Source organism: Gaeumannomyces tritici, assembly GCF_000145635.1.
Source record: "Gaeumannomyces tritici R3-111a-1 unplaced genomic scaffold supercont2.3, whole genome shotgun sequence".
In the NCBI taxonomy this organism is placed as follows: Eukaryota; Fungi; Ascomycota; class Sordariomycetes; order Magnaporthales; family Magnaporthaceae; genus Gaeumannomyces; species Gaeumannomyces tritici.
In genome coordinates this window covers 3,056,768-3,081,013 of record NW_008804547.1, presented here as the reverse complement: position 1 = coordinate 3,081,013, position 24,246 = coordinate 3,056,768, and the positions used below count along the sequence as shown (strand labels likewise).

Genomic DNA, 24,246 nt, shown 5'->3' with positions numbered 1-24,246 from the left:
ACCCGCTCTAGCCAGAGCTCGCCCCCTCGCCAGCGGCGGCAGCCTGCTCCTCTGGATCCGCCAGGACGCCTGACCTCTCGACGCTCCGCTCAAACATGTCGCGGCACCTCACGCGGCTGCCGAGGCGGGCGCACAGCAAAAAGGCGCCGCTCAGCTTGCGGTGCAGGCTGTACGTCTCCTCGGGCGGCGGGGCGAGGCGCTCGCGGACCATGACGGGGATGAGGCCCTTGACGCGCTCCGTGATGGTCTGGTCGCTAAAGTCGTAGACGTCGGGCGCCGACTCGAGGAAGGGCTCGGCCAGCGTCAGCACCGACCGCGTGTGCGCCTCGAGCATGGCCTTGCTCTCGTGGCCCGTTAGGTAGCCGAGCCGCTCGGACAGGTCCTTGACGGCGGGCCCGTCGGCGCGCGACGCGGCCAGGAGGAGCCGGACGTAGAGGGAGACGAAGCGGGCCGGGTACTCGCGTGAGGCGCCAAAGTCGAGCAGCTCGAGGCGGCCCGTGCCGGCGTTGTACAGGAAGTTTGTCCAGTTGGGGTCCGTCTGCATGAAGCGGAACTCGGTGATCTCGCGCAGGCACAGGCGCAGGATCTGCGTGCCGATCCAGTCGCGCTGCTCCGCTGTCAGCGACCCGACGGCCCGGGTGACGCCGACGCCGCCCATGAACTCCATGGTCAGCACGTGCCGGCCCGAGGCCTCGGGGAACACCTCGGGCACGGCAAAGATGAGCGCGTCCTCGCCGCCGCCCGCCGCCAGCAGGTCGCGGTACCGGCGCGCGCACTCGGCCTCGCGCTCGTAGTCGCACTCCCACGCGAGCTCGGTGCGGGCGTTCGCGATGGTCTTGTCCAGGTAGAGGCCCTTTGGCAGCAGGCTTGCGGCGTTGAGCAGCACAGCGAGGTTGTCCAGGTCCGAGTTGATCGAGTCGGCCACGCCGGGGAACTGGACCTTGACGGCCACGCGCCTGCCCGACGACCTGAGCGTGGCCTGGTGGACCTGGCCGATGGACGCGGCTGCGATGGGTGTCTCCTCAAACTCGCGAAACAGGTCCCGCCACTCGCCGCCCAGGTCCGCGGCGAGAACGCGGTCGCGCTGCCAGGCCGGCATGTAGTCGGCGCGGTCCTGCACCCGCTGTAGCACCTCGCGGATCGGGCCCGGCAGCATCTTTGCGTCCTGGAAGCTCATGACCTGGCCCATCTTGAGCGCGGCCCCGCGCATGCGCGACAGCTTGGCCACGAGCCGCTCCATGTTGGCCGGGCTGAGCATGGCCGAGCCCTCGCCGCTGCCGCCGCCGAAGCCGCGGCTGATGCTCTCGGTCAGCGCCCCGCCGAGCATGCCCGCCGCGAGGCCGCCGTAGTTCCATAACCGGCTGAGCCGCGAGGCGGGGACCTTGGACTCCCTGAGCTGGTAGGCAGGGGCTGCGGGTGCAGCTGCCACCACTGCTTGAGGGTCTGGGATCGAGACCGCAGGTGAGACGACCTCGGGGGCTAGTGGCTGGGTCTGGGGGATTTCCACCGGTTCAAACGCCACGGCCTCGCCAGCCCCGACGGTCTCAATCGACGCAACCTCACCTGTAGAATCGGCGGTAGTCTTTGCCACATGTGTCGATGCGTCTGTCTGGGTCCTGGCCTTCCTTGACTCGAGGTCTCGTGTTTTTGAAGTAGTGTCTTGTTCGGCGACGCTCTTTTCAACTTGTCTCTCGGTTCGTGACTTTAGAGACTGCAATATCCTCGACCCACGACGAGTTCTAAAGATGTTGATGTCCACACCCTCGGGCACCCTTTCTCCCATGACCTCCTCTGCCTCCTCTTTAGCGGCCACCCTTGCGGAACCTGCACCCACATCCTGCGACACGGGCGATTCGCCTAGTATGTCCCTCAGCACTGGGCTCTGCACCTTATCAGCGACCTTGGCGTCGGCTCCGAGATCCCGTAACCTGCCCCGCAGTTCGTGTAGCGCCGAGCCTGGCCCGGCGTCTGCGATGATGACCCGGGGAGTTGTTCCTCGAGGCGTTTCCGCAAGCTCGGTCTCTCTGGTAATCGTTTCGCCCCCAATTGGCCTTGCCACATCTGGCTCTCCGGGGCTAGACGTCGGTGTCGCCGCATCGAGGGGTTCGGCGGTCCGTTCGGGAATTGGCTCTACCCCGGTCGTTGTGTCGCCATCGTGACTCCCGGAGTCAGGAGGATTATCACCAGTTTTATGCTGCTGCCGTGGCCGCGGTTGCGGGCCTCCCCTTAGTATGCTCGACGTCTTGCTGTAACGGTCCATCTGCAAACGCCGCAACGCAACATGCTTGGACGCCACCGACCGAGAGGCGCTCAGGACCGAGGCCAGGTCGATGACCATGTCGGCGAACCTCATCGCGGCGCTGTGGTCTGCCGGCGGTGCGTCGAGCTCATTTTACTGGGGATGATATCGCCGGGCGAGCTGCGCAAAGCTCGGGCTGGCACCGGAAGCTGCGGGCAGAAGCTGTGCAGTTGGGTTGTCGCATGGAAATTTTTATGGTGTCATGGTGACAGGGATGCCAGCAGCGCCAAGCTTCTTTGGTTCCCGCCATCCAACCCAGATTCCCGGGATCCAACCCCACCAGATGGCCCTTCTGTTTGTTGGATTGGCACGTGGTACGTACCCTGATGGTCAAATTCACGTACTCGTGGCTTGGTGATTGTATTCTGGATACGGCCTCCAGCTTTCACAGCTCCTCCGCTGTCTTTATGCTATAATTCTCTCGCTTGATGGGTATCATACTTTCCGACGGCCTGCGCCCCTCCTTCCGTACTCAACTATATTGACACGCCCTTAGCGCGCTGCTCTCTTCAGAAGTGCCGCCTTTGTTCTCGGTGTAACTTTTACTTTTCCATCGAATGGCGTCGTCGATCGACTCCTCCCAGAGCTCCCCAGATTGCTCCATAGTCTCTGCGCCGCCGGCGTGAGCGCCGTTGTTCTCGGGCTGTTTGGGAACTTGGGCCCTGGCGTCTTCACCTCCTTGCCCACCATTCCTATTCGAGACGCCGTGCGCCGAGACTCGGCAATGCGATCGACCATGCGATGGTGTAAATCTTCGCGCTTCCTCCGCTCCTGGAGCCGGAAGGGGTTTGGGCCCTTGTCCTCGGCCCCAAGACTGAGGATCGAGTCCGTAGGCGCCCTTTCCGGCTCGTCGTCCTCGTCGCCCACAAAAGCGTAGCCGTTGACTCGTGGAGTCTCGCCCCCGGACGCGACGGCCGAGTCCTGGTCCGCAGGCCTCGGCCGTCCCGCAATAGCGTCCCGGACGGCAGACAGGGTTGGTGAAGGCGGACGAGAGGGGTCATGCGATAGGACAATCTCGGGATTCGGCGCTTTGGTGTTGGCGTAAACAATGGCCCTCGGGGGCGCTCTGGACTCGGCCTCGGCCCTCTCGGCTATTGTCTCGACGCCATCTGCCAACCCTTCGGGTTTAAACATGAGATCATTCTTCGGCTTCCACTTCCACGAGTCCGGCGCTGCTGGCCGGTCGTCCTTGTCCTTGATGGCAAGCTGCGTCTTCTTGTAGCCATCATCCTCCAGGCTCCTCGTCTGGCCGATGCGTGCCTCTATCTCCCGCTGCTTGAGCTGCATCTTGGACGGCAGCTTGTTCCCGGTCCAGAGCCATGCGTACTTTTGCGCTTTTGTTTGGTTCTGTCTGTCGAGGAGCTTGTAGAAACTCTCGTTGTCTTCGCTCGTATATCTTGCCTGGAAAGCCGCAAGGCTGAGGCTGACGTCGACCACTGGCTTGTCCTGCGTTATCGCCGTGGACGGCGTCGGCGGTACTGTTGATGCTGGTGTTTCGCCTCTGTAATCTTTCGGCGTCTGCGGCATGCTAGACGGCATGGTCCTCCGGCCGGGGGTCATGATGTGCTTGAGGCGCCGGGTGGCGATGGATATCCACTCCTCGTCCTTGGACGCGAGCGCATCGAGATACTCTTGCTGGGTTTCGCTCTCTAGGAGGCCGGGGAAGAAGTCGCGCGCGATGATCTTGGAAAGCGCCTCGGTGTACGTGTCTTCGTCGAGCACATTCCTAGGCCGCTTGATGCGCTTGGTGGGAGGGGGCGGTGGCATCAGTGCCATGTTGCCAGCCCTCTTGCGGGTGACGGCCATCGATGAGGGCTGCGACTCCATCGGGATTGTACGCAGGTTCTTTTCGGAGTCGTAAATCCCCAGTAGCTGGGGATCGTGCGAATGTAGGGAGCCGGCGTGAGATGGCGGATGAATGAAGGCGATTCGCGCTCCTCAATCGGCGGCTGGTTACAGTTGCCGGCCTGCAAAGTCATTCGCCTGCGCGCGACCAAGGAAATGATGGATCGCCCCACTTCACGCCACAGCTTGGGTCTGGCCTGTGTGGTTGATCCACCAGCAGGCGACCTGGGAGATCCAGAGTCGCTACCACCAAATCAGTGGTCGCCGAGAACGGAACAAGTCTAGATTTGCGATATTCACATGCTGCAAGACGTAGGATGATTGCTGGGCTCTTGCTGTCTATCACCATCTAAAAGGCTCTTTGGTGCATGCCGCATCTTGGTGCCTTTTAATGACCTCTGACAAAGTCGATCGTTAGCTTGACCCCCACCTTCGGGTATCTGATTTCCCAGTGAGTGGTCGCGTCACCCGCAAGTTCTCCGCGATTCTATAATCACCTGCACCAATGGCAAAAGATAATGGCCCACCTCACCGTTTAAGCTAAACCCTTTGTGGGTCCCGACAACCGTCATCGTTGTTGATAATGGCTAACATGAACACCCCCGCAAAAAGCGCAAAACGGGCTCTACAAAGTGAGCCCGGGAAAGAAGAAAATAGAAAATCCAAAAGAACCCGCTTCGTCGGGCAACACCTCGCAACTTGCAGCCTACCAAAGAATCCCCTCGCTATCTTACCTTGGCTCTTTTATAACACTTGCTCAGCCGCAGACCCGGCACTTGCTCGACACTTGCTCGACACTCTAACGCCACCCCTCCTAGCATAGCCAGACAGCGAAGCCCCGCTAGCCAACAGGATTGGTTGCCGCGCCGAAAATGGCAACGCCCGAGCAGAAGGAGAAGGCGACGGCCCTCAAGAACGACGGCAACAAGGCCTTTGCCGCCCACGACTGGCTCAAGGCTGCCGAGCTTTACACCAAGGCCATCGAGCTCAACCCCGACGAGCCAACATATTATTCCAACAGGGCACAGGTGCGCATCCGCTTTGGCGCGCAACCATGGAGCGAGCTTCGCGTACCTGTGCGCTCGCGTGACTAACTCTCCTTGGTTGAACGCAGGCATATCTCAAGTCCGAAGCATACGGCTACGCCATCGCCGATGCGACCAAGGCTATCGAGCTGAACCCAGCCTTTGTGAAGGTGCGCCAACCATCCGATGCGACCAGGGCCGGCTGGAGAGGGTTGTGGTGAGGCGCGCTACCTGGAGCCGAGGCTGACTGGGACTGCTTTTGCCGCAGGCTTACTACCGCCGTGCCGTTGCGTACACGGCTATACTGCGCCCTCGAGACGCCGTCAAGGACTTCAAGTCATGCGTCAAGATCGAGCCGGGCAACAAAGATGCCAAGCTCAAGCTTGTTGAGAGCCAGAAGGTCGTGCGCCAGCTCGACTTTTATGCCGCCATCGAGGTCGGCGACGAGCCGTCAGCCGCAGAGGGTCTGGACGTCGACTCAATAGCGGTCGAGCCCGACTATGACGGCGTCAAGCTCGGCGACACCATGACCCAGGAGTTTATCGACGACATGACGGAGCGCTTCAAGAACGGCAAGAAGATCCACAAGAAATATGTCTACCAGATCGTCATAGCCGTCCGGAAGCTCGTGCACGCCGAGCCAACCATGGTCGAGGTTGAGGTTCCCGACGACGTTACTCTGACGGTCTGCGGCGACACACATGGTGAGTTCAAAAGCATCTTGGGCTTGTGTGCCTGGTATACCCTTGCTAGGAGATGTGAGCGTGAGCACAAGCTAATGTCCATCAAACCCACAGGCCAATACTTTGATCTCATGGAGCTTTTCCGCCTCAACGGCGTGCCTTCGGATAAGCACTGGTACCTGTTCAATGGCGACTTTGTCGACAGGGGCTCGTGGTCGACTGAGATCGCGCTTTTGCTGTACGCGAACAAGTGGCTGCGCCCGAACGCTTTCTTCCTAAACAGGGGCAACCACGAGACGGACGACATGAACCGCGCTTACGGCTTCGAGGGAGAGTGCAAGGCCAAGTACAACGAGAGGTGAGTCCCCCTAGCCAAGTCGCATACTCTAGTGAGAGGTACGTGGTCCAGTGCTAACTCGTGGAGCACCACAGGACATTCAAGCTCTTCTCTGAAAGCTTCTCTGCTCTGCCGCTGGCCACCTTGATTGGAAAGAAGTACTTCGTGCTCCACGGTGGTCTCTTCTCGGACGACAACATCACCCTGGACGACATCCGTAAACTCGACCGGCACAAGCAGCGACAGCCGGGCCAGGCTGGTCTGATGATGGAAATGTTGTGGACCGACCCGCAAACGGAGCCTGGCAGGGGCCCGAGCAAGCGTGGTGTTGGGATGCAGTTCGGACCCGACGTCACAGCGAGGTTCTGTGAAAAGAACGGCCTGGAGGCCATCATCCGAAGCCACGAGGTTCGCATGGAGGGCTATGAGGAGGAGCACAACGGAAAGTGCATCACTGGTAAGTCCCCAACCTCGTCACTTCGGCAACATTCCCCCAACTGCAAAAGCAGAGAGACAAGGCGGGCAGGGTGCTAGCGGACTCGAAATCTCTAACATTATCATTATCATTAGTATTTTCGGCACCCAAGTACTGCGACATGACGGAGAACAGGGGAGCGTACATCAACATTGGCTCGGATTACAAGCTCCAGTTCCACAAGTTCGATGCAGTCCCGCATCCGAACATCAGGCCCATGGTGAGTCGAGCGTGATATACATCCCTACCGGAGTCCACACGGCCCGAGCTGACACGTTGTCTCCTTTTCCCAGGCTTATGCCCAGAACTCGCTCATGTCCTCGTTAATGTGAGAGGGGTAGGGGTAGGATGGAAATGGCGCAGTTTGTTGATGGGATGGATATATCGCTCGCATATAGACTAATCTGGCGGCCAAGCTTCAGATTGGGCGGAGCAGCCTACCTAGCTATTGGTGGCGCTCGAGGGCCATTGGCTGCTCGGAGGCTCGGGAGCTGGGGTTGGGAAGCGTTTGTAGTGCAGCATCCTCGGATGATTAAGAAGTCAGCTGGAATAACTTCTTTGTGACCAATAATTTGACGTGACGCCGCCCTGCCGCAGGGGCTTAAGAGGTCCAGAGTGACTGCTGCTCTGACCTGCCCAGTAAACTGCCAAGCCAGTCGCCGCAGGCCAGGATCCGAAGGACGGTGGTGGAGCCGAAATGCGAGGCCCCGGGCCAGGCCGTGACGGCGGCGGAGAAGCGGCCGAGGTCGGGCTGCGGCACGCGGACCCAGAACTCGCCGGCCTCGCCGTCGACCCTGAGCACGTCGACCGAGACGGCGGCGCCCGTGACGCCCAGGAACTGCTGCAGGGCCGAGGCGCAGTAGGAGCGCGCCAGCACGAGGTCCAGCGGGATCGCGGCGCCGGCGGGCGACGAGGGGTTGTCGAGCCGCAGCTGCGCGTAGGCGTACGGCGGGCGCCGGACGGTGCAGGCGAAGACCTCGTGCGACCTCTGGGGGGCCTTCTTGGCGCTTGCCACCGAGCACACGGACGTGTCGGCCGCTGCTGGGGTTTGGGTTGAGGCCATTTTTGGTCTTGGTTGTTTTTGGCTCCTTCGGGTGGCTGGAGAGAGCCAATTTTCTAACCCAGAGAAGACCCTGGTCGTCAATAGTCCAGAATCAGTCTGTCAAAAGGTCTTGAAAGACTTTGCAAGTTGTTGTTGCGCTCGTTGTTGCGCTCACTTGGCAGCCGTCGCATCAAGCACTAAAAATGTCCGTTTTTAGGTTCCGTCAAGGCCCGTCCGCCCGCGGCGAGCGGAACGGTGTGGATCCCAAGTACAAGGGTCTGATTATCGATAAGATCTCCGAGCCTGCAGTCTGCGCGACGCGGCAGCTGCCGCCGCCGCCGCATGCAGCCATCAGCCTCAATAGCAAAGCCAACAATACTTGAGCTTTGCGACCCGTCTTCGCACCGCACAACCGAAGCGGGAGGAACCCAGAAAAGCTACACCACGACATCTTCGATACCTGCCCCAACCCAATCATCAGACGGGCCCACGTCCCGCCTCCGTTGCGCGTTTCCTCCGCCGACAGCACGAAATCGACGACAAGGGTATCACCAGCCGCGAATCGGAGCATCCCCCCGAACACCAGAATGTCGGAGAACTTTGTCACCCCGGGCCAGCAGCGCTACCTGCGCGCATGCATGGTCTGCTCCATCGTCATGACGCTGACGGTACGTGTCTTGCCGTTATCCAGCGTTGTCGCCCACATCACCACCACGCGCGCAGCCTGCTGACCGGCGCGAGCTCTCTCTCTCACAGCGCTTCCGCGACGAGGGCTGCCCAAATTGCGAGGACTTCCTGCGGCTCCAAAACTCGCCCGAGCAGATCGAGAGCTGCACGTCGCAGGTGTTCGAGGGCCTCATCACGCTCGCGGACCCGTCCAAGTCGTGGGTCGCAAAGTGGCAGCGCCTCGACGGCTACGTCAAGGGCGTCTACGCCATCAAGGTCTCGGGCCAGCTGCCCGATGACATACGCGCCGCCATCGAGGACGAGACCGGCATGCAGTACATCCCGTGCGTTTTCCTCCCCTACTCCCCCTCGCCAATGGGAGAGCTACCTTGCTAACGCGTGCTGTCGCACATTCTGCAGACGAGATGGCAGTGCCACCGAGGCAGATGTTTGAGCTGGCGGTCGAGGGGGACACATCGATATCAAGTTGCTATTAAAAGGAGTTTAATTATTGGGGCAACCGTCAGGGCGTCAAAGGTTCTAAACGGCGCATGTTCTTTTGACAAATCTTAGCGAATCAATCACTATTTCAGGCACGATGACGACCACGCAAACGATGCTAAGCTGCATACCCTGGATCCGAACAGCAGAAAAACGGTAATCCATATACAACAAAATGGTATTTGACCCAAATGACACCAAACGCCACCGCTCACTCCGTGTACGACCCGTCCCTCTAAAACCGTGGCCTCTTGTTAGAAGACCCCAACTTGGAAGAATCCATGGGCCGCTTGCGCTCCATCTCCTGCCGCATTATCCTCTCGGCCTCGCTCATTTTCTTAGGCTCCGCAATCTTCATCTTTTTGGCGCCCCCACCCAGCGCATTCTTTTTGGCTGCTGCAAAGACGTTCTTCTTTTGCGGCTGTATCCCAAGCTTGAGCGTCACCGGCTTGGCGTTGGCAGCACCGCCGTCCTGATCGGGTGCCGACGCGGCGGTAGCAGTTCCGTCTGTCGGGGTGGGGGCAGCCGCAGCGGCTGGCTCGCTGGTCTCCGTATTCGCGTCCCTGTTGCTAGTGCCGGCTGGGGGTTGATTTGTAGGTGGCTTGTCCTTTGATGCTGCCGCCGCCCCTGGCTTGACTGCGCCTATCGACAGCTTGATTTTTACATCCCCCTCCCTCAGTAGGCGGCCCTCATCTTTGTCCTCCTCCTCGTCCCCCTCTTTGGCGCCGGTGCGGGTCGCGGCGTCCTTTTGCGCGCGCTTGATCTGGGCCTTGAGCATGCGCTGCTCCCACTCCTCGTCACCCCTGTCCTGTGCCTCCTTCCGGCGCAGGGCCTCCTGCCGCTTCAGCGCCTCGGGCGAGTCGTCGATCCAGGCGATGTGGATGCCCTTGTCGTTCTCCTCGACGCGGCAGATGCCCTCGCGGCCGAGGTGCTTGGCGAACTCGGTCAGGGAGCTCCACTGGGTGCTGTTCATGTGGACGTGGGCCTTGTTGGCAATGTACTCCTGGTAGAAGTGGTTGATCTGGACCTGCTTGTCGCGGTGGCCCGTCTTGAGCAGGCTGACAAAGTCGCGCAGGAACTGGTCGCTGTACTCGCGCAGGAACTTCTTGGGGTCCTCGCCCACCACGAGCATCTGCCGCACGTGCGACTCGCTCATGCAGTGCTGCTTGAAGGCGTTGTCGTCCCGCATCTGGCGCTCGCAGGGCTGGCAGTACCATCGCAACCTCTGGAGGCCTTTGGCCTTCATCTGGTTGCTGAGGTGCTTGGTCGACCCGACTTCGGCTTTCCCCATCTTGGCGGGTGGGCGCGCGGCGCAGAGGAGCGAATTAGGTATGTTTTTTTATATTCCTTTTGGTATGTAGGACTGGAGTGTCGTTTGGCAAAGCGGGATGCTGCTGTGTTTTGGAGTGGCGGAGGACGAACTGCGATGTGGGGTGGCTAAGGCTCTACAATTGGAGGCGCAAACCGCAAACCTCGCCGCAGCGCAAAAGGAATCTCCGACATCAGCACAGGTGGAGCTGCCGCGTGATCACGTGCTTTCGTTTCGCTGCCGAAATCGATCGCATCATTCCGCCACCAACCGATCTTAGTCCGACGCGTTACTCGAAAGAGGATGATCTTCAAAAAGCCAGTGCAGTATGCCTCTGACCGTTAACCTGGTCAGTGACGACTCTGGGTCGGATCAAGAAGGCGATCCAACGCCGGCCGTCAGTTCAAGCACGGCCGCTGCCCCGCCCGCCGCTTCCTCGACCTTGCTCGGTAAGCGAAAGCACGATAATGCACCGCCCATTGTCGAGGAGATAGTCTGGCCGCCCGACTCGGACGAGGAAAGGGAAAAAGAGAAAGAGCGACTCAAAGCGCTCGGGAAAAAGCGCCGCAGGGGTAGACCAAAGGCCGGAGCAAGAGGCGGCGGCGGCGAAGGCAGCAGCAAGCAGAGCAGCAAGCAGCACAATCCCAACTCGCTGACCCGCGGCATTAACGAGGTCGGAGAGGCCAGCGAGCCAGAAGACTATCAACATTCCAACGTGCCGGATTATCTCTGTGAACGCAAGAGGAAGTTCGACCAGGGCCGGTTGAGGTTGCGCGAGGCTGGCCTCCGTCTTCCGCCCGACTACACCGACATCACATTTAGCGATGACGACCTTGACGCTTCGAGCACAGAGAAGCGGCCATGGTTCGGCGACAGCGTCAAGCCGTCCAGGGCAAACGAGGACGTGCAGATGGAGTACTCGGCGGGCATCATTCCCGCTTCTATCGCACGATATCTGCGAGACTACCAGGTCACGGGAGCCAAGTACCTACACCAGATGTTTGTGTACCAGTTGGGAGGCATGCTGGGCGATGACATGGGCTTGGGGAAGACGGTGCAGGTCGCCGCCTTCCTTGCCGCCGCGTTTGGCAAGACGGGCGACGTACGCGACAAGAGGCGCCTCCGCAAGATGCGAGCGGTCGGCCGTTGGTACCCAAAGGTGCTGATCGTGTGCCCTGGATCTCTGCTCGAAAACTGGAAACAGGAGCTGAGCCGCTGGGGCTGGTGGAATATTAGCGTCTATCATGGCAAGGAAAAGGACGACATTCTGCAGACGGCCAAGTCTGGCTTTTTGGAGATCATGTTGACCACGTACCAGACTTACACGAGACATCAAGAATATGTCAACATGGTCGAGTGGGATGCTGTGGTGGCCGACGAGTGTCACAGCCTCAAGGACCGGAGATCTTCGACGACCAAGGCCATGAACGCCATTAATGCCTTGTGCCGCATCGGCCTGACGGGTACCGCAATCCAGAACAGGTACGAAGAGCTCTGGACGCTGCTGAACTGGACCAACCCTGGCCGATTCGGCACCTTTGCGGAATGGAGGACAACCATCTGTAGGCCCTTGGCCCTGGGCCAATCGCACAACGCAACCATACACGAGCTGAGCGTGGCCAGGAAGACAGCCAAGAGGCTTGTGCACAACCTGCTTCCTGACTACTTCCTCCGTCGTATGAAGTCGCTGATCGCCGACCAGCTGCCCAAGAAGACCGACAAGGTCGTCTTCTGCCCCATGACGGACCTCCAGAAGCAGGCATACAGCAACTTCATCAAGAGTGAACAGGTCGTCCTCATCCAGGGGGCCAACGATCCCTGCTCGTGCGGCTCAGGAAAGACGAATGGTCGCTGCTGTCACGTCGGTCTCGACGACGGCAGAACCTGGTACTCCCTCGTCTTTCCTTCCATAATAACGCTCCAGAAGCTGGCGAGCCACCTCACGCTGCTGATCCCGCCGTCAGGCGAGCAGGGGACCAAGCTGGAGAATGCCATGGACACCCTCCGGACTTGTCTGCCTGACCGCTGCGATGAGCTCTACAGGACGCGCGACTCACCTATGACACTATCAAATCCAGAATTCTGCGGCAAGTGGAAGGTTCTCAATAAGCTCTTGGGGTTCTGGCACCACAACGGAGACAAGGTCTTGGTATTCTCCCATAGCGTCCGCCTGCTGAAAATCCTGCGCAGTCTCTTCAACAGGACTGCCTATAGCGTTTCGTACCTGGACGGGTCGCTCGGGTACGAGGAGCGGCAACAAGCCGTGGACGACTTCAACTCGGACCCCAACGCATTTGTCTTCCTCATCTCGACCAAGGCCGGCGGCGTGGGCCTTAACATCACATCGGCCAACAAGGTCGTCATCTTTGATCCCCACTGGAACCCAGCGTACGACCTGCAGGCACAGGACCGGGCCTACCGCATCGGCCAGTCCCGCGACGTGGACGTGTTTCGGCTGATATCGGCGGGCACCATCGAGGAGATTGTGTACGCGCGCCAGATCTACAAGCAGCAGCAGGCCAACATCGGCTACAACGCCTCCACCGAGCGCCGATACTTCAAAGGAGTCCAGCAGGACAAGGAGCGCAAGGGGGAGCTATTCGGCCTCCAGAACATCTTCTCGTTCCGCGCCGACGAGGTCGTGCTCCGCGAGATTGTGAACAAGACAAACATTGCCGAAGCCAAGGTCGGTGTGTTTCTGCAGGACATTGACGTTGACGAGGCGATCAGGGACCAGGAAGAGAGTGGAATCGTGGTGAAGAAGGAGTCTGGCACAGCTGATGACGACGAGGGTGGTGCCGGCCAGCTCGCCAAGTTCCTCACGGCGGAAAGCAAGGTGAAGAAGGAGGACGCCGCCCTCGCCCAAAGCGAGGCGGTCAGGAAAGGCAAGAGTGACGCAGTCCAGGCTATCCTAGCGTCGGCGGGGGTGCAGTATACACACGAGAACTCCGAGGTCATTGGGTCCAGCAAGGTCGAAGCGCAGCTGTCGCGGCAGGCCGAGTTGGCCGCTGACGACCCGGGGGGCCACCGGGCGCTATTTTTCGATAGCCAGGACATCGAGGCCGAACAGGACCCGGATCAGGTCTACTCGGAAGACGAAGGGCCGACGGTAAAGCGCGAGGACGACCGCGGCAACGTGGACGTCAAGGGCAAAGGGAAGGCCACGACGCCGCTCAGCCGCCACCGCTCGAGGCTCCGGCTCCGCTACAACCCGCCGCAGGACGTCATGGTGCGGCAGTTCTGCACAATGGCACGCGACTTTGGCTTTGCGAGCGCGACCGAGTTCGCGCTCGTGGTCGAGGGCTGGACACAGGAGCAGCGGCGGAACTGCCTGGATACCTTCTACAAGCAGAGGGAGGCCAAGCTGCTGAGCCAGGCCGACGCCGCAGGGAAGAAGCCAAAAGGGGAGGAGGGTGACGTTGCCGGCGAGGTCAAGCCCGAAGCGAAGGATGAGCGCAGCGCCGGCGGGGCAAACTCGCCGGCGGGCATCTACATCAAGCCCGAGCCTGACGGTGAGTCGCCAGGCGCTGTTGGAAAGGGCCCGCCCAGTGAATGTGCCGGCGCTATGGGCATCCGGACGGAGGTTAAAGACGAGCCGTTGGATGGTCCGAAATCCGCCGCCAATCCGAGAGGGATGATATCAGGTCTCGACGGAGACGAGACGCAAGGCGACGATGACGACATGCTGGACGGTGAGACGGAAGGGGAGGAGTCGGACCACGCTTTGGTTAAGGGCAAGGAGGCAGCCCCGACGGCAAGACCCCGGCTCCAAAAGACGTCGTCTGTTTTCATAATGGACGATTCGGAGGACGACGAGCTGTGAGCTGCGGCAGCGGCGCGCACTGAGAGAGGACGGAATGATACCCCTGGCGTTTGTGTGGTTATCTGCGTGATTATTGCATCGCCCCTTGTATTACATTGGGCAAGATCCATAACTAGACCGAAATGCAGCCATGTTGTCTATTATTATCTCGTCACTACCTAATCATGTGATGTATCTGGCTATGTAAAGTGAAGACGGAATGGATAACCCTCCTGTATCACCCCGTTACCACGCACGGACCGGGCCGCTCGCTCACCACTACTAACTGCACAAGACTTACCCCTCCTCAAATGCCTGAGATGGCTTCAATGCAGTGTTGTCAACAGGGGAGAATTCTTTTTCTTTTCTTTTTTGCCTTGGTTCTGCTTCATTGCACTGGCCAGCTTCCAAGACATGAACGTCCCTTGATGCATAAGAGAAAACGGGGATCGAGTAGGACGCTACCACAACAAGAAACCGGATGCGAAGACCACGACGCCAAAGAACCCCAGCCCCAAGGCGTTTTCAACATAAAATGCTACATGTAAACAGATAATGGCCGTCATGCCTTGATTAACGCCCACCAAAAGATTTTCGCATTGACGCAACCGAAATGGTTTTTCCATAGCAGCCTGACCATAAGAACCCTTGAGACCGGCTTCCCAGAATATAACGTCATGATGAAATGCTATTTACAAGATATAGGAATGCCTACGGTGGGCATGCAAAGGCACCTAGATATACGGAGAAAGAAGATGTCTCGACGGGGTTTATCGATGGATATAACAGCCATTATAGAATGGGCCTCAACCCTCCTTGGACCGAATCAGACCCCGAGACTCTTGACGCAAGTCCACAGGACGACGGGAACGACCACGTTGTCATTACCGCCCGTCAGGACGGCCTCTGTCAGGCTCGCCATGGCGCCGCAGACGGCCGCACCACGTGCTGGCCGCGTCAGCCCGGAGACGAGGTGCTGGGCCGCGGCCGCGGCGCCCGAGGATGACACAGCCGACGGCACATGCCAGCGCCACCAGGCCGATGCACACTCCCACAGCGTCCCGGCGGCACCGGTGCCGTCGAGCCCGCAGGCACCCACGTAACCAGCTGCGACCGCTGATTCTCGCCGCGGCACCTCACCCGAGATGGGCCAGCCGCCAATATGCAGCCAGGCGCTAGCTGAGACCAGGCCGACGAAAACGGCTACGGCGAAGGCGACGCTGCCCTCGAGCGACTTGCCTCCGCCCCAGACCCACTTGCGGTGCCCCCAGCGGCGGCCGATGAGAGAGGCAGCCGCGTCGCCGAGACCGACGCAAACGACGCCCGACACCATGCTCACGTCTCGCGTCGGCGCCTCCCAGCCTTGGAGAGCCCCTTTCCCACCTCGTCCGATGGCCGCGAGTGACAGCCACAACGGGATGGAGCAGCCGATGAGCAGGAAGATGTGCGAGATGACGACCGGGCCGCGGAGGTCGCGTCCGTCGACATAAGGGGTCAGGAAGGACGCGATCGGCTTGGACAGCGGCGGCAGCTGGCTGGCCCGGATCAGGTCCAGCAGCAGAAAGATGGCGAGCACCAGGACCAGGGCCAGAGCCACGTAGTTCGGGTCCACGTACGTGGCTGGGAGCAGCATGCCAACCATCATGAAGTGAAACACCTTTCGTCGCGTATCCACCTCATAGATGGGCGTGAGCCTGAATACCACGGCCAGTCCCATCACGATGATGCAGACCCAGTACGCGCTGAGCGCCAGGCGCGTGTTGGCCTCGCTAAGGATGGCATGTCGGATGTGCTCCACCCAGCCGGCGTTGGGTTGGTCCTGCTCTTCTGGGTCAAGATGCGGCGGTAGGCAGATCCAACGCTCCAAGTTTGCCATCTCGACCTGGAGCCTGACCCAGTTGAGACCTCCAAACAGATACCCGAGGGCCCAGCCGATGGGCTCCTCTCCATTCAGGGCTGAGCGCCCGACGTAGGGACGGATCCCGGCAAGGATGATGCCCAGAATGCAGGCGTAAACCCACGCAGCGTAAACCCATTTTCTGGCAGTGGCCTGGGCCTGCGTGAGCGAGAAGAAGGCTCGGATGCTCGATGACGCCGATCGTTTTCGTCGCCCAGACGGCGTGTGCGTCTTGGAGCGGGCGTTGACAGCCGACACACTTGGCAGGGTGTGTCTCCTGATTGGAGTGAAGTCGATGCCGCCTTGGGCATCCAGAGATTGGGCCGCAAAGCGCAGTTCTCTGCTTTCCTCCTCGGAAGGAATTGCGAGTATCTCGGTTGGACTAACAGGCGCGCCGTCAATCAAAGGTCCTTCCCTAAGAGCGTCCAAAGAGGAACGCCCGTGGTGGGGGTGGAGGTGGTCGTCTATGTCGCTCAGAGTGCACGATTCGCTATCGCTCTGATCCGCTGCAGTGCTACGGTAGCGGAAGCGGCGGGTGGGCAGCATGCTCGAGAGCCACCGGAAGAAGGTCGGGCTCCTCGACCCGGGAGGCACACGCCTGAAACGCCACTTGGGCACCCGGGCCAGCGTGATGCCCCAGCGGATCACATGGCCGCACATGATGAGAAGCGCGAGGCCGCCACCCCAAAGCAGAGCCTTGAGGATGACCATCTGAGGGGAGGTGGAGAGCAGTAAGATGTTGATAAGGGCAATAGAGAGCATCTGCAGCTCAGCCGGAAGAAGACTCGTAGTCGTCAGCTGGTGCAGCAGCATGCACAGGTTCTGATGGAGCGGGTAGAGCAGCACTGCCGTCTCCTTGATGGTGACGGCTTCGAGCCGGCCCAGCCCCCATTCGTGCGCCTTGAGCCCGCTGACTATCATGGGCACGGTGGATATCAGCCAGTGCACCGGGGAACAAAGCTCGCTCGACTCGGCGAATGGTATCAGCGGCTTGGGCATCGCAGAGATGCTGAGGACAAGGTTTGGCAAGATGACAAACTTGTTCATGGGCGCGAGGAGGAGCGAGACGTATAGCGGGATCGTTGTCGGATAAAAGAGTGGCGCGGGGTCGAACGAGGCAGGGATGGCCAAGGACAGCTGCTTTGAGGGGCTTCCTTGTGCGTAGGCCCATATAACGACGCGGAGAGGGTATATGGCGACCAGAATGGCAGCGAGGACAGACTGCGTTATGAACTCTATACAACGCAAGCGTCAGCCAATGCCAGGCAATATGTACCTAGTAGTGCCACGGTAGACCAACAGAACCGACCTCTGCTCCATGCGTGCACAAATGGCTTCACGTCACGGTTGGAATATAGTATGGCGCCGAGGGAGAAGAGGACGAGGAATTCGGTGACGCGGCGGAAGATCTCCCTCCTCCGGCGCGTCCTTTCGGCGTTGGCGCGGCGCTCGCGGAGAGAGGGGTCCTGCTTGGGGCTCTGAGAACCCTTTCGGCCCTCCTCCTCCAGCAGCGCCGGGGACAGCAGCGGGGTAGAGGTGCCAGACACGGGCTCGTTCCTCCCGCGAAGACCCTTATGCCACCTGGTGCGGGGGGCGGGCAGCCCCTTGAGAAAGTGCTCGTCGTCGGCATCGGTGCCACTGTCGCTCGTAGTGGTCGAGTCCTTGTTGTTATTGCTGCCAGCAGCAGCGGCGGGTAGTGCGACGGTAGACGGGTGTAGTGCGTCGCGGTCGTCGGAGCGGGGGTTCGGGTGGCGTGTGCCAGAAGTGCGCGCAGACAGTCGGTCGGAAGGGTGAAGGAGCTCGGAGCGCTGGCGGTGGTAGGGGTGCGGCGAGCGGGACAGTAACCTCAGCTCGCCGTCGTCGCCGTCGTCGTCATAGATGCCAATCGAGGGGAGCGCGGCATCTGCAGCGGATAGAAGGTGCGGCTGGTCGTCGGGATCTGGCATGTCGCAGCCTAGCGGGTGCTGTTACGTGGCTGCCTCTAGACCTCTCTCCGGGTGCTGATCGACGGCGGGGCGGGCAAGGTGGCATCGACCAGGCTCTCTGGGGGGAGCATCTAACGGGTTGCGCGGCAAGACGTTGGTGTTCACAGCTCGTCGGGTTTGGCTCGTGGGAGACAATGGTCGCTCAGACTTCTAAGCTAAGTTTTACAATGCGCTGGGAGAAATTTGTGTCTGAGCGGGCTCAAAATGTTTGCATGTCGCAGTCCAATGGCTTGTCGTCTGTCGTCACATGAAAGCTCAAGTCAAGCTCCAGCACCCGTGCATGAAGCAAGCGCAACCCACCGCAAAAGACCAGACCATACCATCAGCTCCACCAGCGCGCCTAACCAGACAGGGCACACGGCGTCATCACAGTGGGACCACTGTGGCTTCATCAAGCACGAGCCGACACGTAATTGCGTATTGGAGAACTGGTTGGTCGTTGGGATTCAGGGGCTGTGTAAACAATCAGTGTGCAGTCTGCCGTTGCCCGTCGCCGTGTCACGGGCTGACAAAGCCATTTGTTCTTGTAGGTATCTGGTCGGAATACCTGTACGCTCCCTTGGCTTGGCACCTTGGATAGGGCTTGCGGCGCCTCAGTGACTAGGTTGCATCAATCCAAACATAGACCTCGAAGCTCCATTGAGTGCGAACACGAACAAGTGCTAGGCAATGGGACGGCGCAGTCGCAGGTCGTGGGGGGTCAGCCCTGCAACTTGGCCGCCCGCATACTCTGCGTTTTGGTTGTGGTGGTGTCTGATAGCAGAACTATAGTAAGCGGAACAAGGACATTGTATGTCAATGGCGAGCTCCCCCCTTTTTGATGAAGCACTGACCATCAGATGGAAGGCAAGAAATAGCAATGGAGAAAAAAAACACCAATTTGCAGCACTCGGATGCATGCCAGGTCATGTCAAGGGTTGGGCCCGCCGCATGGCAAAGACCATCTCGTGTTCAGCTCTCTTTTCAGACCGGATCCCTGTGACTGGGCCGGGGTTTAGTGCTGGCATTCCCGGCGTCGTCCGAGAGGCATGAGAAAATGCAGGGTGTTCACCATGACAGGCCAGAGCGCCGACGAGGGGCCGGGAAAAGCACGTTGCAGCCGCAGCTGCAGAGCTGACTGAAGGAGCACAGCTGGAGATGCAGATGCAGACACTTGGTCGACCCCATTGGCCCAGAGTTGTACAAAAGGCTACTACAGCCAGATACGAGCCACATGAAACCCCAGCAAAGATCATATGAGAGAGAGAGACTTATCTCGTCTTCTGTCTTGGTCTTTTGGCAGCCTTTCGTTGTGCACCGCGTGTTAGGTCAACCACCGATGGAGCACAGCCTTGGTCTGTGAGCTGGTAGAAGCGGGACTGGCCCACGCGGGCCCCGCAGGCTGCAAAAACCGCATCAAATTGACGTCGGTGAACCGGCTTGTGCTTCCGAAGGCAACGGCACCAAAGGTGCAAAAAAGCAGGAAAGGAACAAAAGGCCAGCGCGCATTACTGGGGCGGTCGATTGCGTAACCATGTCATTCTTCCTCTTCCCGTGTCCCATGATGACACGAACACGATGAATTTTTCGATAGCGGATTCCGCCGATCTTAAACAAGAACCGATCCGACTCTTTTCCGGGCCGCTGTGCTGGTGACCACGATTCACACAACAACAAAAAATCAAACGTTCACGGCAGTGCTCTGCCGTGGGTCCGAAGACAGGCGCGCTAGCCCAGCTTGGCGCGGTAGGCTAGGGAGTCGGGGTGACTGGCTGGGGACAAGTCCGAAAACTGGTGGGGCTTCGCGCCCGTATCGTGCAGTGCTGAAGCTTCTGCGCTCCATTGAAAGAAGCCACAACCAGTGCGCGATGCCAGCCGTGTCGTCCGGTGCGTGGGGTGCCAGCCTCCGTCTAAAAAAAGGGTGGGGAGTCGCAAGCGGTTGGCAGTGGCGGCCCAGCCACAACCCCTGTCGGTTCCGCGTCATGATACCGCCAGTAGCCAGCGGCAAACCGCAACCTGGGTCGCCCCTGGAGCCTGATCCTGGGAGAATTGAGGTTACGAGCTCCAAGGGACGGGGATGTGGTGGAATTGGCAGGTGGTTGGGCTGCGAGATGGAAAGAACGGCTTCCAGTCGCATCCATATATTGAGCCTGGTTTCCAGAATTCGCCCGTTCTATATATCCTGCCAACATCCCTCGCCTCCCACGCACACTCACGCATGCAAGCCAAGCCAAGCTGCGTCCGTCGTCAGCCCAATTCTCCAGAAACGTGCATTAGTTGAGCTGCTGGCTGCTTACTGCTCCGCCCCAGTCGCCCGCCGACGAGACAACGGCACGAAACGTTCTAAAGCAACTTCGCCGCCACCATCGAACGCTAACCGCCAGTCAAAAGCCGCCGACTCTGCCAACCCGTAGCAGCCGCGTTTTTCATCCGACTGACTGCCTTATTCCCTCATCGCCAGCCCCTCCCCGCACCTGGGCTCACCCCCAGCACCCAGAACCAGCTCCACCACCGCTCTAAATCCCATCGTCATCGTTTGCTCTGCGTCGCCCAGACCCAACACTCGCCCCTGTGGAACCAGCGACGGATACTCGCCATCATCCACTCGGCGGTGGCGTTTGCTCTCCCGCGGCTGTTCCTATCCGACATCGAGCCCACCAAACCTTAGCGCCGGCCGGAGCCTGCAGGGAGGATCATCACCAGCACGCGCGGCATCGGTGTGAGCACCCACCCACTGATTGGGCCTCGGACCGTTTTCTGCGGTTTTGGATCCCTTGGTTGGGCTTGCAGTGGAAACCTCAGCGAGTCGCAGTTCTCCCTTCCTCCTGTTTAGAACAAGCTTTGCTGGGCCCTGCCACCCCCTCCCATTGCCCTCGTCAACTGCAGCGGCCAACCCCACATTGTGGCCCATCAGTTTTCTATATCTCATCATGGGCTCCCAGTACCGCCCCCAGGCGAGGGATGCACGAGAGCTCGAGGCTGGTCTTCCTGTTGCGCAATCGGAAAAAGCAGGCTTAACGTCGACACCGAGCACCCACCCCGAGCCCAGAGACCACCCACAACAAAGCATGTTGACGCCACGGCGCCTCTTCCTGGGGCTTGCTGTCTGCCTCGTCCTCTGGCTGGGCCTGACGACAGCGGCGCCCACCCGCCAGAACTCATGTCTGCCACCACATGATGTCAAAGACGCCAGCAGTGGCAGCGCGCAGGCCCCGTTGCCCGACCCCATCAAAGACATGGCATCATCGACGCAGACAGAGTCCCCGTTCGCCTGCCTGATGGACGCCGTCTCGCCCGAGGCTCTGCATGAGGTCCTGCACCGCTACTTCCCCAATCGCTTCAAGGACGGCGTCTACGAGTCGGACCACTCCGCAATGGAGGCTGTCCACCGCGCCGACCCGCCCCTCGCCACGTCATTGGCCCGAATCGCCAGGAGGCAGAACGGAACCGCCCCGGGGCCGACGACCTCCACCACCGCCACGCCCCCCGTGGACAACAACACCCCGACCGCGCAGCTGCCTCGCGTTACCCCAACCCCTAACACTACTCCTTCTGTCTCAACAACCTCCACCACACGCTCCCAAAGTTCCAATCCTGGTACGTTAACAAGCTTGATGTCTTCGCGTCCTGCCTCCTCACTGTCAACTCTCTTTGGTTCCGTTGTGTCCACGACCACATCTGTCGCGGCTAAGACCTCATCTGGTGTCGGTATGTTGGTATCTCTGGCCATTTCAGTGGCTCATAGTTTCCAGCATGCTTTGCTTCTGTCACCGCCTCCTCCATTTCTCCTTTCGGCTTACGTTTTTGTGATGCCCGCCACTAACCCACGCGCCGCTTGTAGACGCCGGGACTACGACTCCTCCCACCAGGACCTCGTCTTCAACCCCGCGCCCACAGAAGCCGCAGACCACTACGTACACGTCGACCGCCTCCAATGGCGAAGTCACCGTCGTCACGGCCACCACCTTTGTCCCTGCAGAGCCTGCCGAGACCGCCGACCGCACCCAGGCCGGCGGCAGCCTCCAGACGAACGCTGCTGTCGCCAGGCCCCGCGGTGTGGGGGTCGAGGCCCTGGCTGGTGTGGTCATTGGGGGCCTGTTCCTAGTCTAGACCCATTTGGCCTCAAGACTGGGACTCGTCCCCTTGATTGTTGCGGTTCCTTATTCGGTTTCTTTTCCTTTTTTGTTTTGTTTGAAAAGCACACTGGGTCCTGTTGATGGCCCTCGCATTCCCTGCATTGTTGGCGCAAAGCCCTCTGATTTTAATACCCGATGGCATATCCGGGTTGCTCAAAGCTCGATTTGATACCGCTTCGTCATAGAGAAGCCACCTTGAAGAGTACGAAGCACACGACGTACTGGCGTTTAGGTGGGAACCTATCTCCCTGGTTATAGAACTGGTTGATGTGGGATTGGATAATAGATCCCTTTTGTCTTTTGGTTGGTTACATCTGCATTCCCAGCTCAGCTAGGAGGGAAGTTTGCCCTTGGTATCTTTTAATATTGTGCATAGTGATGTCAAGGTTGGGGGTTTTATAGCTTCCCCCTATACTTGATATGGCATACCCGTTCGTTCAAATCATTACTCTACCCTACGATGCAATCTCTCGCGCCGATGAGACTTTTTGCTACAGACCATTAGTGTGCGGAGTGTCTCGGCAACCACATTCCGTGCCTTGTGCAGCATCCTCCACCAGATATTCGGCAAAGCCCCCGCCCTTCTCACTCAATATATTCTTTAGAGGTTCGAGCGTATCGGCGACAGCCTCCTTGCATCTTACCGAGACCTCTGGGGCCTGCTGACAGGAGTCGCAGCCCAGAATGGGACGTTCGAGATCGTTTGTGTCATGGACGGGCTGGACAAATGCCGTGGCCAGGGGCGCGTCCTGATCGCCGAGTCGCTGCACAGGTTCTATGGCCCGACACACGTCGGCGACACCGCCCAGCAACAGCCTCCCGCCTCCGGCTGCAGGTTGAAGTTTCTCTTGACCAGCCGTCCCGAGGTCGATCTCCAAAGCCGGCCCGGTCAACACCGAAGGGAATCGGCAGCTTTCCATCTACCTGCAAGGCGACGGCGCAGCCGAGAGGCTGCCTGGTCGCGCCGGAAATAGAAAAGGTAGTGCGAAGCAAGGTCAAATACTTGGGCAGGGTGCTGCATCTCAGCCAAGAACAAGAAAAAACGGTCCTGGAAGCGCTGACGCGCGCCCCGAACCGAACATACCTCTGGGCTCGTCTCATGTACGACTACCTGAGCAAATGGGGCGACGTCATGTTCCCAGGGGCTCCCGAGAGGGAGCTCTACGACAAAATCTTAAGCAACCTGAACAACGGCCCCACCGCCGGCTAGATAATGAGAGTGCTCTGGACTTTGTTTGCGGCTATCAGACCGTTAACAATCGAAGAGCTCGGTGCCGCTTGGACAGCTAGTTGTTTGCCAAAGAGCCGCGCTACAGATCACGAAGTTTATTCCATCGAGGGTCTCAAGCCAGTTCCCGAAGGCCAAGTCCGGGCCAAGCTCGCGGAGCTATGCGGCTCCTTGGCCACTGTCGTGGACCGGAGGGTTTATTTTCTCCACCAGACTGCGAGGGGTTTCCTGGCTGACGCTGATGCCATCCGTGCTCCGCCTGAGCCTGTTGCCGCCTCCGATATTACCAGCGACGAGTTTGAGAACGACAGCCCCGAGAATCCTCAGCATGACAAACCATGCCGGGTAATCGCTCTACGGCGCATATGGAAGTCATCTCTCAGCCCAGTGCAAGCACACCAATGGCTCGGCAAGATCTGCTTCACGTACCTGGCGAGTATCGCCTGCGACCTTGGATTCAAGCGAGGGTACAAGGATGCTGTCCAGATTCAAACCCATACAAAATTCTTCGACTATTGTATGAAACCCGTCCTTTTCGCATCGTACATTTCAACATGACGGGAATGCGAGGGACCGTATTCAGCGGACTCCAGTCTCCTGCGCAGCACAATACGGCAATGAATCGGCTGTCAAGGTCCTGATCGACTCTGGAACCGTTGACGTTGATGCTGAGGACTCTTCGGGTCGCACACCGCTGTCTTACGCAGCCGAAGGCGGGTTCGAACCGGTGGTTAAGACTCTGCTAAACTCTGGAACGCTTGAAGTTGATGCCGAGGACTCATATTACGGCCGCACGTCCTCGGCTTTTTTGTTGTGCACGCGCCGCATCCATGATCTTACACCCAAGAAAGTGGCCGGCCCACCTAGGCCGAGTACGACAACGCGCTATTGGGCTTCGGGCGGCTCCTTGATATCACACCGGACGCCGGGTTGCGACAAGTGTTTTCGTTCTTGGCGTGCCGCTGTCCGGAAACCTTTTGAGTCTTGGCTGATTCTAGCTCTCGCCGACACCACCTCAGGCCGTGGCCAAATGAAGC

General features: G+C 59.5%; 9 protein-coding genes across 9 annotated transcripts; 4 read left to right on the top strand and 5 right to left on the bottom strand.

The window, feature by feature from the left end:
• Positions 1 to 7: 7 nt before the first annotated feature.
• On the bottom strand, positions 8 to 2,353 carry GGTG_06155 (ABC1 protein; the record flags this gene model as incomplete). Its single annotated transcript, XM_009223969.1, has 1 exon — positions 8 to 2,353. One exon carries the CDS (start codon positions 2,351 to 2,353, stop codon positions 8 to 10), a length of 2,346 nt encoding a protein of 781 aa, XP_009222233.1.
• Positions 2,354 to 2,791: 438 nt separating this feature from the next.
• On the bottom strand, positions 2,792 to 4,126 carry GGTG_06154 (hypothetical protein; the record flags this gene model as incomplete). Its single annotated transcript, XM_009223968.1, has 1 exon — positions 2,792 to 4,126. One exon carries the CDS (start codon positions 4,124 to 4,126, stop codon positions 2,792 to 2,794), a length of 1,335 nt encoding a protein of 444 aa, XP_009222232.1.
• A 594-nt stretch (positions 4,127 to 4,720) lies between these two features.
• Positions 4,721 to 7,235, top strand: GGTG_06153 (serine/threonine-protein phosphatase 5). Its single transcript, XM_009223967.1, has 7 exons — positions 4,721 to 5,172; positions 5,259 to 5,339; positions 5,438 to 5,873; positions 5,967 to 6,210; positions 6,285 to 6,646; positions 6,760 to 6,884; positions 6,958 to 7,235. Exons 1-7 carry the CDS (start codon positions 5,017 to 5,019, stop codon positions 6,994 to 6,996), a joined length of 1,443 nt encoding a protein of 480 aa, XP_009222231.1. The 5' UTR covers positions 4,721 to 5,016; the 3' UTR covers positions 6,997 to 7,235.
• A 30-nt stretch (positions 7,236 to 7,265) lies between these two features.
• GGTG_06152 (hypothetical protein) lies at positions 7,266 to 7,727 on the bottom strand (the record flags this gene model as incomplete). The annotated part of the gene is made up of 1 exon (XM_009223966.1): positions 7,266 to 7,727. The coding sequence occupies one exon, from the start codon at positions 7,725 to 7,727 to the stop codon at positions 7,266 to 7,268; it is 462 nt and encodes a 153-aa protein (XP_009222230.1).
• A 326-nt stretch (positions 7,728 to 8,053) lies between these two features.
• GGTG_06151 (transcription elongation factor spt-4) lies at positions 8,054 to 8,968 on the top strand. The gene is made up of 3 exons (XM_009223965.1): positions 8,054 to 8,374; positions 8,463 to 8,716; positions 8,793 to 8,968. The coding sequence occupies exons 1-3, from the start codon at positions 8,294 to 8,296 to the stop codon at positions 8,824 to 8,826; spliced, it is 369 nt and encodes a 122-aa protein (XP_009222229.1). The 5' UTR covers positions 8,054 to 8,293; the 3' UTR covers positions 8,827 to 8,968.
• Positions 8,842 to 10,310, bottom strand: GGTG_06150 (zinc finger protein RTS2). Its single transcript, XM_009223964.1, has one exon. The coding sequence runs from the start codon at positions 10,162 to 10,164 to the stop codon at positions 9,109 to 9,111; it is 1,056 nt and encodes a 351-aa protein (XP_009222228.1). The 5' UTR covers positions 10,165 to 10,310; the 3' UTR covers positions 8,842 to 9,108.
• A 59-nt stretch (positions 10,311 to 10,369) lies between these two features.
• On the top strand, positions 10,370 to 14,156 carry GGTG_06149 (helicase). Its single transcript, XM_009223963.1, has one exon. It carries the CDS (start codon positions 10,511 to 10,513, stop codon positions 14,003 to 14,005), a length of 3,495 nt encoding a protein of 1,164 aa, XP_009222227.1. The 5' UTR covers positions 10,370 to 10,510; the 3' UTR covers positions 14,006 to 14,156.
• GGTG_06148 (hypothetical protein) lies at positions 14,133 to 18,060 on the bottom strand. Its single transcript, XM_009223962.1, has 2 exons — positions 17,191 to 18,060; positions 14,133 to 17,116 (listed from the first exon to the last, which is right to left on the bottom strand). The coding sequence occupies exons 1-2, from the start codon at positions 17,825 to 17,827 to the stop codon at positions 14,811 to 14,813; spliced, it is 2,943 nt and encodes a 980-aa protein (XP_009222226.1). The 5' UTR covers positions 17,828 to 18,060; the 3' UTR covers positions 14,133 to 14,810.
• A 2,715-nt stretch (positions 18,061 to 20,775) lies between these two features.
• Positions 20,776 to 24,243, top strand: GGTG_06147 (hypothetical protein; the record flags this gene model as incomplete). The annotated part of the gene is made up of 6 exons (XM_009223961.1): positions 20,776 to 21,442; positions 21,687 to 21,949; positions 22,587 to 22,869; positions 23,298 to 23,726; positions 23,815 to 24,059; positions 24,208 to 24,243. 6 exons carry the CDS (start codon positions 20,776 to 20,778, stop codon positions 24,241 to 24,243), a joined length of 1,923 nt encoding a protein of 640 aa, XP_009222225.1.
• Between the last annotated feature and the right edge of the window lie 3 nt (positions 24,244 to 24,246).

Coding starts and splice junctions, on each gene's coding strand:
- GGTG_06153 (XM_009223967.1), top strand. CDS start 5,017: ATGGCAACGCCCGAGCAGAAGGAGAAGGCGACGGCCCTCAAGAACGAC. Junction 5,173..5,258: donor ATTATTCCAACAGGGCACAG/GTGCGCATCCGC, acceptor GGTTGAACGCAG/GCATATCTCAAGTCCGAAGC. Junction 6,647..6,759: donor CAACGGAAAGTGCATCACTG/GTAAGTCCCCAA, acceptor CATTATCATTAG/TATTTTCGGCACCCAAGTAC.
- GGTG_06151 (XM_009223965.1), top strand. CDS start 8,294: ATGTCGGAGAACTTTGTCACCCCGGGCCAGCAGCGCTACCTGCGCGCA. Junction 8,375..8,462: donor CCATCGTCATGACGCTGACG/GTACGTGTCTTG, acceptor TCTCTCTCACAG/CGCTTCCGCGACGAGGGCTG. Junction 8,717..8,792: donor ACCGGCATGCAGTACATCCC/GTGCGTTTTCCT, acceptor CACATTCTGCAG/ACGAGATGGCAGTGCCACCG.
- GGTG_06150 (XM_009223964.1), bottom strand. CDS start 10,164: ATGGGGAAAGCCGAAGTCGGGTCGACCAAGCACCTCAGCAACCAGATG.
- GGTG_06149 (XM_009223963.1), top strand. CDS start 10,511: ATGCCTCTGACCGTTAACCTGGTCAGTGACGACTCTGGGTCGGATCAA.
- GGTG_06148 (XM_009223962.1), bottom strand. CDS start 17,827: ATGCCAGATCCCGACGACCAGCCGCACCTTCTATCCGCTGCAGATGCC. Junction 17,117..17,190: donor TGTGCACGCATGGAGCAGAG/GTCGGTTCTGTT, acceptor TGCGTTGTATAG/AGTTCATAACGCAGTCTGTC.